This window comes from Coptis chinensis, chromosome 7, assembly GCF_015680905.1.
Source record: "Coptis chinensis isolate HL-2020 chromosome 7, ASM1568090v1, whole genome shotgun sequence".
Lineage (NCBI taxonomy): Eukaryota > Viridiplantae > Streptophyta > Magnoliopsida > Ranunculales > Ranunculaceae > Coptis > Coptis chinensis.
Window position 1 is genome coordinate 64,551,033 of NC_141462.1, and position 12,348 is coordinate 64,563,380.

A 12,348-nucleotide genomic window follows, 5' to 3' on the forward strand; every position below is an offset into this window, starting at 1 on the left:
GAGAAGAATAAGGAGAAGAGATTAGGGGGATTTGATTTCACTTAAATAAAATTCCTAATATGCTAGTGTAGATTATTGCAATCATAATCAATTAACACTACTAAAAAAAAATGGTTTTATATCGGCTAAAAAGTGATATAAAAGACTTATTATATCGGTTTTTCAATAAACTTCAAACCGATATAAGTACCCCCGATATAACAGATAACCATAACCGATATAATAAGTGTCTCTTTCTAGATCGGTTAAACATGAACTGATGTAATAATCTTATGTATTTATAACATAAATTCATTAAAAATTGATATAATTCTATCAGAGAAAACCGATATAAAAAGAGTTATTATATCGGTTTTATATTGTTTGTTATATCGGTTTTGATATTTGTCTGTTATATCGGTTTTTGTAAAATTGTTTAATATCGGTTGTTTTGTAACCGAAATAATATTATTATTATTTTTTTTTTAATATTAAAACCAATTGCAGCACCACAAAATAACCTCCAATCTCACAATATACCAACAACATCCTTTGCAGTAAGCTAACAAAATAAGACTTGCATAAGAAAGCTTGCTATAGACAATTTTCCACCTAAAAGTATGTGTTGCACTTTCATGTACAAAAAGTTAAAACAAAACAAAAATCAAAAGTAACACAGATGCCTCCATGTAAAGCTTCCTCAATTAGTTCTCTAACTTCCATTCCATGCATGTACAAAAAAAAATTAAAACTAAACAAAAAACCAAAAGTAGCACATGATGTCTCCATGTAAAGCTTCCCCCATTAGTTCTCCAATGAAAAATTTACCTACATGGCATAAATCAAGCACTTCATCAATACTTTGCAAGAGAAGCCTAAAAAAATAATACCAAGCATGTACACCAAGAAATTAAACATGTAACTACTAAACTCCAAGATAAGTCGCCAACCTAACATTGAATATTATTTTACACTATTTCACACATGGCAAATAAGTGTAGTAGTGTAAGTGTAAGTGTTTACTTAAACTTCCTATCGGCTTGAATGGGCAAGTAAGGGACAGACTGATTGTTCCTACCAAGCACACTCACTCAAGCTCACCCTCCACGAGTGCCTTCCTCGCTTCCTGTTTCGACCAAAGAACCCGACATAGCGCATTGCCCAACCAAAGGCGGGGGGAAGAAAGAGCATGTCCGTGATACATCTATTACATAGATGAGGTTACCCTTAAGTCCCTCGACTACGCGATCTAGTAGCGAAGTCACTTTTATCAAGTCGATGTCTCGCCCTAACAGCTTTGACAAAGATAGAGCTTGACAAAGGTATCCCCAAGGATAACCTAAAGCCTTGACAGATTTTCCAACTCATTTGTTAATAATATTCATAAGGCATGTTATGTGTGACACAATTATTAATATTTCTAAGGATGTATAAGGGTGGATAGTTGGAATAGTCAGGCTGAGCCTTGGGACTTGGTCCCATTGTCTTGGGTTTAATTCCCACCTTCGCAAGGAAATAGAAAGGGGAATCAAGTTCTAACGATAAAAAAAAAAGCTTACACCCCAATCCCAATCACCCTCTAAAAGGTTTGGTGCCTCAAGGCTCTCAAGTGTTTTCTTAAACTGATGATGTACTCACAGTTTTTTAAGGAAAAAAGGAAATTAATTCAGCAGGGACAAACACAACCAACAATCACATTTGTTAATACTGATATGTCATGTGAAACATATATAAAAGAACAATTACTTAAGTAAGCTAAACAAGGCAAAATAAACTCTCTGCATTAGCAAAACCAACTAAAAATACTTTTAGACCCTATTTGGCAGTAACAAATTATGTAGTACTTAATCAAGATTGAAGTATAGTAATGAATGTCATAAAGGTGAATTGTTCAGAAGTTGTTTGGCTTCCACACGTGCTAGATTATGCCACAAAACCTAAATACAGAAGATCAAAAGAACAAAAATAACAAAAAAATTGGGAAAACAGCATTTCAACACCCATAGTAACTCCAAAATGCATACTATTTTGCATAAATTTTACACTGCATAGTTTTGCATTTCCAAAAACAACAAAAACCCTAATATGGAATTAAAAGAAGAAGAAAAAAAATGTTGGAATAAAGTACAAGTGTCCGATTTAGACACAGGTACGGAGATTTGGGTACGACATAGTCTAAAATATCAGATTCGTTGACACGGCTAATATTCATTTTAATTTTAATTTTTTTTATTAAATAGACTATATGATGAGAAAGTTATAGTAAAGATAAGTAAAACGCTGTAGTAGGAATAGACAAGTCTAACTCTTGTCCTTAATAGGAATACAAATGCGGAGGTAAGCTTGTTTTAGGTCATAAAGGGAATAGGTTTCATGCCATCAAGAAAGACAAACATGCATTCATGCTAATTAAGAGCCAAAAGCATAGGAAGTACCTATTCTCCATGGTTGATAAAATCCAAAATGTATTCAACTAACTCCAAACGAATATCATTAAGCTCCTCGTCTTCGTATGTCGCTACTTCCCCAAGTTCTTTCAACTTAGATTTTGTCGACACGAGAGGATCTTCCATAAGGTGCTTCATAAATTTCATTCCATAAACGCCGCATTCCTTATTCCCTGTTTGTTTAGGGCACTACATAGAGATGAAAAAAGTCACACACAGAGGATTAAACTATGTGGTATATCATCAACACAACTATTCATTCCTCACCTTCACCAATTCCCAAGTCGGATTTCCTTTAGTTCTTTTTCCCATTTCCATAGCTGCCACTTTCATCGCACTTCACACAACGGTATCCATTATGACTTAGTATTTTAAAAATGAAGCCTTGAAAAAAAACAAACAAGAAGAATGAACTACTCACTCATTCACTATGAACTTTACATCCAAATCAATAGCCTTTCGTACCATGGAGTCCAACCAAAACACTACCATTGATGTCATATCAATGACTAACAAAAGCCAATGACCCCTAAAGCCACAAAAGTGGACGGATTAAATGACAAGTAAGATTTAATTACATGCAAGTGGTTAAAATTAAATAACTAGTAAGATACATTGAACACACATGAATATACAATACATACACACTTACATGGTGGAGTATGGCACAAAAATCAATTGATCCTTTCTCACAACTTTCATTCTCTTTATCAGTTTAGTTTCATCTCTTCTCTATCTCCAAAATCATTGAAATGTGAAGGATGGAAGAATCCATATTTTGCTCGAGAACTTTCAAATCGGGTCGATTAGAGAAAACCTAAAAAATAAGTATAGTAAATTAAATGGCAATACCACCCAATGTATAAAAGATTCCTCTTGAGACAAATAGTTTACCTTAAGTATGCAGTCATTGAGTTAACCTCAAGCTTCTTCATGTTACAAACATCTAATAAATCAGATTTTAAGAAATAATTGAATGCTATCTCTTCTTCAAACACCCCCTTCTCAAGTGGAATACTTATTTGACTTGATTTCATCATTTTTTCTATAATCTTGCCAAACTTTTGGAGCTGACTTGCCACTTCACCATTAGCTGCAGAAGAATCATCAACCATATCCTACAATCAAGTAAAAACGTTAAAGTTAGTTACGATAGTTCTAAAAGCATAACTAATAAAATTTGGAAAATATATTTTACCTTATCACCTACTATCACCCACTTTTCAGGCCAAGCCACAAATGAGTTGTGTGCATCTAAAATAGAGGTCAAAACACCACGCATGCATGCATATAGGAGAGGGAATCAGGACACAATACACAATCAATCGACACTTTTACATTGTGCTCCCCTAAAGGAAGATTGTGAATTTTTTCTAATGGTCCCGTCTTCTCATAAACCTTTCCTTTGGCAACAATCTTGTCCTTTGATCCCAAAGTCAATCTACAATTCTGCATCTATCAAATAATACATACAAGTATTAAATAATAATGTATATGATAGAATGAAACTAATGTTGGATATAATTTCACAATTTAGCCCATAAAACATACTTGCGGGATACTAAACTCAATATTTGACGCTGCCTTGTCCACTTTTGAAGTACCACCATCTTCAAACTACATGTAAGAGATAGTGAAAGTTAATAAATAAAGACAAAGCAACATTGCATAAATTTCTAAAATTTCTACTAAACCAAAAAGCTAACAATGGGGACCATTTCTTGGGCGACAAGATGCGACATAACTTAAGTCGTATCAATGATCTAGTAATCCTTTTTTTGCCGCGTTTAGTTAAAAATACGCAAGTTCCTTGTTTCTTATCCAAAAACCTTCGCTATTCTATTCCTTTTCGGGCAAAACATCCCTCTCGTTGTGGAAGAACACCGTTCATCATCCTACTCATCCAATCCTTGTGTATGGTTTTAGTCACTGCTAAAAATCCTACACTGAACACAGTGTGAGTTCAACAGTGGTAAAACAAATCTTTAGAAGAACCATGAGTTCCCAGTTTTTGAATGTTCAGAACTTCCCACCTCTCCAATCCTTACATTCCAACGTACAAGAACAAACACACAACATGGTGGATAGTCACCATATGCAAGGAGTGAATGCAGTAAATCCAGGAGCTCAAACAAGAAATTGGAACGAAGCCGCTCCAGGCAAAAGGAGGTGCATGTAGAAAACTCAGAACCATACCCGAGAGTAGCATGTTTAGAAATGAAATAGGGAATAAATCACCGCCTTCCCGGGCTACAACGGAACAAACCCAAAATGAGAGAGTGGAGCAGTTGATGCAGGAGAGAGAGAGAGGAATCACCGTGAGAGAGGTACCAAATTGAGGTAGAGGAGATCGAGTTGTAACATTAATGATGAAGTGGACACGGGGCTTTTGGAGAGAGCAGTTGTCTCAGGTAACAGTGTAGGCTCTATGGCAGTAAGGGAGGAAGTGCGCCGGATTGAGGTTGTGTCAGAAAGAGAGGAACAAGCTGAGAGAGAGAGGAGCTGCTAGGCAGAAACTCTTATGAGGAAGTGGGCATAAGAAGTTCGTGAAGAGATGTTGTCTCGTAGTAGTAGTCGTAATCGATAGCGATAAGAGAGCTTGTAATTCGGTCGGAGGTAGTGGCGTAAGCACAGCCAGTAGAGAGTATAGTGAGTCCGAGGAAAACAGGGATGTGAGAGGTGGTGAGATAGAGAGGCCGAAAGGAGTTCTCGATACAGCTTGCTAGTGCAAATCCAATCGGCTAGAGGCAGAGATTCGGTCGCGATGCTATAGTAGGGTAACGGAGAGGAGTCGAAAAGTGGGGGTTGAGTACGCTGAAGGGCTATACAGAGAACAACAAGTACGGAGCAATGAGGTGGTTCTGGGGATCAATTGAGGCGGATCGAAAGCAATCGAGGGGGCTGTGATAGTACAGAGCAAAGACGGAGTGGTGGATTTAAACATGATGAAACATGTTTAAATCTTCGGTTTAGTTTATCGGGTTTAGTTTTACATCTATATTTACTGGTTTAGTTTTACATTTTTATCAATGCCATTTCTAAATACCTTGTCGATTTAAACATGATGAAACATGCTTTGAAGTTTGAACTATCTATCCCTTCTTAGATTTGCATGTAGATATGCATAAAGTGTATCCGAATGTGTATAAATTCCAAATTTTCAGCCTCTAGTATTGATAGTTTGATCCTAATTTTTCGAAAACAACCTACTTTGTTATGCTTTCTCCAAATTTGATTCACTAAAGCCTAAGGAGAGCCCGGTGATCGACGAGTCACAGAGGTATGGGCTTGACGGCAAAGGTGATAGAACGTTGGGAGAGATAGCTGGTAACCTTAATATCTCTAGAGAGATGGTTAGGAAGCATGAAGTGAAAGCACTAATGAAGCTCAAGCACCCAACCGTAGTCGACTATCTTCGCAGATATATCCTCTAAACTAAGAACTTTGATGTTCTCGCACTTGGAGTCACTCTTGAAAGTCTAGGTATGGGTTCCCTCATCCGCCATTTTTTTTTTTCCACTGCGCAGAGGAGGAAGAGGAAGAAGATGGGGCTGGTCGAACAACCTAATATCCGGACTTAATCGCTAGGTCGTTATACCGGCAAAGGAAGGAGGGTGTTCCTGAAACTAGGTTACCACGGAAAAGGTTTGCCATAACCACTTCACCATACTTCCATAATTTTGATCATCACAGCCATTGCGGCAAAGGATCGGACTCTACTTCCTTCCTCAGATCTATGTCGATCTCGAGATGTATGAGCAACAGGATCCGCTTCATTTTTAGTTCATAAACTAGCTCTACCATTGCTTCCTCCGCTACTATACTATCTTGTTGGGTTCTCGACCGGATCGGGTAAACAACTCCGCATTAACCACCGGATCAACCACCCCTATGTCTTTCGCGAATTAGGGTTTACACTTTAGATCGAAAGGTAAGTAAAGTCGAGAAACCGCCCGATCCATGGATCGTATGTCGATCTCAGATCAAGAAAAAGGGCCTATTATGGCCACCCCGCTCTATAGTCGTTCATGAAATGTTAAAACACGCTATAGCCTTTGTAGCGCTTTTTGCTCGTGGTCGTATCGATTTCTTCCCTTATATCTCCGGACTTGTTTATGAACGCACGAGTCATGGAATTTCATCCACGGGGTTTCCATTTGTTTCTTTTTAAAAGCCTCTTTAGGATTATGGGTAGGAGTCGATCAAAGATCTACTCACGCAATCCACATACTAGCCCCAACGGATGTTTCAAGACAAGGTGATTACTAAAGAATGTCCCGTCGCCCAAAATCAGCTTCATCACTAGTTGCAATAATGAATGCTAATGGCTATAATAAAGCATTTTATCATGATAAAATGGTTTTTCCTACTTAGTGAGCATTTACACCGTAAGAACTTAATTTCTTTAGGCTCCTACACACAAGCTTTAGTGTAAACTCGCGATCTACCGAGCTAAGATCGGTCTATTATTAAAGAGTTTTGTTTCCCTCGCAGCTACACCCCCTTCCTACAACTATATATCTGTAGGCCCCCAAATGAACAGAGGCAATCGACTTTCTTACCGAAAGAAGGATTTCAAAAGAGTACCGCTTCTCTCTGTATATAAGTGATCTATAACATAGTTCCATTAACTATATATAAGATATCTTATACCATTCTCGAGAACGGGAGAGGTTGTCGGGGAGTTTATGGAAGAGCATGTTAATGTCTTAGTGCCTTATCTTTCTTTAAAAAAAAAAAAAAAAAAAAAACTAAGGTTTGGCAAACTACCACGACCTCTTGAGATGCCGCTACTATTGGATGCAACATTTTCTGAATGGTGGGAGTTATTTGTCTCTTTTTCCTTCACAATATGTTCTAAAACTCTCACCCTTTCCTGAGATTCATGTAATTGGACCAACAGCTCCGATTATACTTCTTTTGTTCCTCGCTTTGGTATTTTGAAATAGGCCATTGGCGTGACATGCTTCCTTCGCCTCTAACTTCGCCCACGTTGCTCCGGGGTACCCAAAGCCATAGCAAGAACATCATTGCTTCCCTCACCACTACAATCCCTCATCTACTTGCTTTTTCAGATCATCCTACAATAATAATGAAACCAAAGAATCCCGAGCCATATGTATACAGTGATATAAAAATAACTTGATGTATGGGCATGCAAGGCAGTCTTCCTCTGCCCAAGAAATTAAGAGCAATCGATGGAAACCACCTCTTTGCTCAAACCATAAAAATTAACACCGATGGAACAATTGGGAAGAATTCGGACCGCAAGCTATAGTTAAAGGCGCTTTGATACGTCACAACCTTTGGGAAATCTTACAAAAGTCCAAAACAGTTGACAATGGAAACTTACAATTTTTCCTATTACTTCCCTTGTGGCGCCATTTGAATATTCACCGCTTTTGTTTTGACGAGCCAATTTCCATTTGACACTCCTATCTTCATGATCAACAAAAATGCCTGTCTCTATGGATTTTTTTTTCTACACATGAACCATAACAACACAATTAGACATCTAAGTTAGTTTAGTTTGAACGTAAGAAACTACTTAAAATAGTATTTACTAAATGTACTTACAATATCTTCTTCAAGACCCACATAGCCTGATCTGCTCAGTCGGTGTGTATACACATTATTGGATTGCCTTTCAGATTGTAGCAAGTTTAACTCCTTAAAAATTCCAAAGAAGAAAAGACATTAACATATGTATATATATCTAAAATACATTAACAGACAAAAGAAGTAGATATATACCTGGAACTCCGGGGTCAACCTTGATTGCACAAATGCAGTCCAAACCATTATGTCAAGATATTTATACTTTGTAGGTGGCGCCACAAGTAGTTCGAGATCATCTTTGAATGGAAGTATGTACTTAGTAGTCGAGTTGTCTTAAATGTCCTCCACTTGAGGCCAATATCGATATAACTTGACCCCTCGATTTGGATCCAACACAAATCTCGCCTATATCAAATGAATTAAATGGTAAGCCCAAGAAAAAATTCATTCTAAAATATATAAATAACAGGCCGAAAAGCGATATTTTCTTTACCTGCATTGTAGCCCATAAATCTTTTTCCAATTGCCCTCCCCAAAAATCTTTTAGTTTCATGCCAATCACTAAACGCGTTAAGTGGGACCATTACTCTTGCCAAAGCCCCTTCATAACCAGCTATCTTCCCCGTCTTTGATCGCTTCGTGGTGTAGGCCTACCTTTTTATCATACTCAACAAGAATTACCTTTCCATCCCAATTCTTGGTCATCTCAAGCATTACAGCTTGTCCCCTACTAGCTTTCCTTTTTTTCTGAATGTGGGGTTGATCAACATTACTTCTATTGTCCTGTGATTCACCATTCCTTTCTGGATCCATTACTATGCTATGAAAAAAACCATACATATCAATAAATATATTGTGCATGGCCTAGAATGGGTAAGTTCAACATGATACACAGAACAATGCAGAGCATACGAGTATGAATAAACATAGTACAACAATGCAATGCAGAGCATACGAGTATGAATAAACATAGTACAACAATGCACTGCAGGAAATATATAGGAACAAAAGACACTTACACAAAAATCGCAATTACCATACATAGTACTGATTACATGTCTTTGGCATCAATTTTCAAAACAAACAAAAAAAAAGATCATAAGACAAAAAACAGACCAGAAACAGTAGCACCATGCAAAAAGATCTATCACTTAAATATCATTGTCACCCAAATCCCTCAACATCTTCACGTGTGTACATTTTCTCGCATTCATTTACAAAGATCCAAAGGTTCATCATAATGCACTACTTCAGATCGGTATGATCTTCAATGCCAACATCAAAGAGGTCTTCTTCATTGTCATCAAGATGATAGGTTCTTTGAGGAGCTGCTAGAGCAATGGACCATTTCTGATTGACTGGATCAGGTACATAGAAGACTTTCTTTGCTTGGGAGGCTAAAATGAAAGAATCGGATTTATAGCCAATTCTAGAAAGATCAACTATGGTGAAACCCAACTCATCAACCTTAAAGCCATTCTTGTTGTCAACCCAATCACACTTGAACACTGGGATTTTGAAATGACCATAATCAATCAACCATATTTCCTCAATAACACCATAGTATCCTGCTTCGCAGAAAACAGGATTTTTATCCTTTGCACTAGAGACATGCATTGCAGTGGCCACTAGACTAACACCACTATTCTGACTGACACGTGAAGCATCACGATCCTTTGTGGTAAAATGACAGCCATTAATTGTGTAACCATGATATTTCATTACATGTATACGGGGACCTTGTGATACCCATCTCAAGATTTCTGAGATTTTGTTACCAGAGACGCGCCGATCTTCAAAAACCTGTCCTTAAAAATGTTAGCTACATTTATTAAATAGACACAAAACATGTTTTACTGTTGACAATTGTTACCTCGTTTTTGAGCCAAGAACTAAAAGAACGATTATGTTCATCTTGTAACCATTTCTGAACTTTGACCGCCGGGAAATGTTTTCTTTAGGTGGTTCATGTGTCTCCTAATAATTTTCCATATCTAACCGCATGGTTAGCTCTAAAATTTCCATAAAGAATTAGAGTAAAGCGTAAAATTTGTAAGTCAAATAGTTAAAGTATAATTACTCAATATATGGCTGAACAACACTTGTATTGTGCAATACATAGCAATGTGCTTGCTCCAAGGACTTAACATCAGCTGCAATAAAATCACCTCCTGGAGGATTCTTTCCAGTCACAATTTCAGAGGGTGTGTTATTTTCAATGGGAGAAATTCCAACTGCATCCAATCCAGAGAAGAACTCACTACAAAACTCAACCGCTTCCTCGGCAATATAACATTCCGCCATGCAACCTTCTGGACGGTAACGATTTCTTACTTGACCTTTTAACACCGACATATACCTAAAACACAGAAACCACTCTTTACTTTAAATAATTTAAATTAGTAATAATATTAGAAGAATATTTAATGTTCTTAATACCTCTCAAATCCATACATCCATCGAAAGCAAACGGGACCACCAAGCTGGACTTCTCGAACAAGATGGACGGTTAAATGAACCATAACATCAAAGAATGACGGTGGGAAATATTTTTCTAGCAAACACAAGGTGACCACCAGATTCTTCTGAACTTCAAGCAATCTAAGAACATCTACTACCTTCGCACATAATTCATGGAAAAATGAGCAGAATTTGATAAGTACAATCCTCACATGTTTTGGTAACACCGATCGTATAGCCACGGAAGTAATTGCTGCATCAACACATGACAATCATGAGATTTCATACCCCCCAACTTCAAGTCTTGCATAGAAACCAATGCTCTAAAATTCGATGAGTATCCATCTGGAACTTTTAACTTATGCAATGTTTCACACACACTAAATTTCTCTTCTTTGGATAATGAGTAACAAGCTGGTGGTAAGTACGCTTTCTTTTCACTTACATCAGGTACCAATTCATCCCTTAAACCCATCTCCTGCAAATCAAGACGACTATTCAGTCCATCCTTTGTTTTGCCTGGAATATTCAGCAAGGTTCCAATAAGACTCTCACAAACATTTTTCTCTATGTGCATCACATCCAAGTTGTGCCGAAGAAGCAAGTACTCCCAGTAGATGAGGTTAAAGAAAATTGACTTCTTCTTCCAATAAATTCTAGCACCATCATCACTAACATCTTCCATCCGCTTCCTCTTTAATGGAGTTGACCTTTTTGATTTATTTTTCTTTTTCTTGGGCTTCTCTTTTTGTATTGGTTTCCCCCACAAGGTTTTGATTCCATCAACCTTTTCTGCCACTTTCTCACCAAAAAAGGAATAGGTGCTTGATCGAAGCTCTTGCTCACCATTGAATGCTTTTTTTTCGCTTCCCGAAGGGATGATCTTCCTCGAAGGTACATTCTATGGGCCATGTATACATTCTTCCTTGAATGTTTTAATCTACACGATTGTGTCTCTTCACCACATACGGGACAAGCATGATAGCCTTTTACAACACAACCAGATAAATTACCATATGCAGGGAGATCATTAATAGTCCACAACAATACAGCTCTTAATGTAAAAGCCTCTTGTCGATAAGCATCATAAGCTTTAACCCTCAGATCCCACGTTGTTCTTAAGTCATCAATTAGTGGCTGTAAGTAAACATCAATGTCGTTTCCAGGTTGTCGTGGACCTGAAATCAACATCGTTAACATAACAAACTTTCTTTTCATGTACAACCAAGGTGGGAGATTGTAAGTGACTAACATTACTGGCCAACAACTATACTTGCTGCTCATTGAGCCATGTGGATTGACCCCATCTGCTGAAAGTGCCAAGCGCAAATATCTTGGCTCTTGGCCAAACTCCGGCCATATATCATCTACCAACTTCCATGCGGGGGAGTCAGCTGGGTGGCGTAACTTATCATGAACCTCTCTCTTGTCAGCATGCCAAGTCATATGTTTTGATGTCCAGACCGACCGAAACAATTTCTTAAACCTAGGGATAGGTGGAAAATACCACGTAACTTTTGCGGCACCCCCTTTATGTTGCTCGGTCGGTTCTTATTCACTTTGTATCTTGACTCACCACAAGTAGGGCAATTAGTTTTATTCTCATTATCGATCCCTTTCTATAAAGCACACAATCATTCTGGACAGCATCTATTTTCTCATAGCTCATCCCATACACGGATAATGTCTTTTTACCTCTCTCATACTTGGGTAGTAAATTATCATCATCGGTAGCATATCTCCAATGATTTTCAGCAACCGCGAAAAGCTTATGTCAAACCACCCACTCCTTGCTTTCTCATTAAACAATGTAACAACCGCAGATAATTTGGTGAACTTTGGGCAACCTTTGTATAAAGGTTCCTCGGCCTCTTCAAGAATTTTTCAAACTTTTCGGATTAGA

The 12,348-nt window shown here is 37.7% G+C and overlaps 2 protein-coding genes and 1 long non-coding RNA gene across 3 annotated transcripts; all 3 read right to left on the reverse strand.

Moving 5' to 3' along the window:
• Positions 1-669: 669 nt before the first annotated feature.
• Positions 670-3,128, reverse strand: LOC147488404 (uncharacterized). The gene is made up of 5 exons (XM_086575144.1): positions 3,079-3,128; positions 2,848-2,955; positions 2,694-2,763; positions 2,415-2,615; positions 670-807 (listed from the first exon to the last, which is right to left on the reverse strand). Exons 1-4 carry the CDS (start codon positions 3,126-3,128, stop codon positions 2,415-2,417), a joined length of 429 nt encoding a protein of 142 aa, XP_086431270.1. The 3' UTR covers positions 670-807.
• A 4,714-nt stretch (positions 3,129-7,842) lies between these two features.
• LOC147488405 (uncharacterized) lies at positions 7,843-8,306 on the reverse strand. The gene is made up of 3 exons (XR_015202114.1): positions 8,181-8,306; positions 8,004-8,096; positions 7,843-7,908 (listed from the first exon to the last, which is right to left on the reverse strand). It is a non-coding gene; the product is annotated as an uncharacterized LOC147488405 (long non-coding RNA).
• Positions 8,307-9,230: 924 nt separating this feature from the next.
• On the reverse strand, positions 9,231-11,891 carry LOC147488406 (uncharacterized). Its single transcript, XM_086574369.1, has 6 exons — positions 11,711-11,891; positions 11,415-11,623; positions 10,762-11,346; positions 10,425-10,603; positions 10,104-10,344; positions 9,231-9,788 (listed from the first exon to the last, which is right to left on the reverse strand). The coding sequence occupies exons 1-6, from the start codon at positions 11,889-11,891 to the stop codon at positions 9,231-9,233; spliced, it is 1,953 nt and encodes a 650-aa protein (XP_086430495.1).
• Positions 11,892-12,348: the final 457 nt, after the last annotated feature.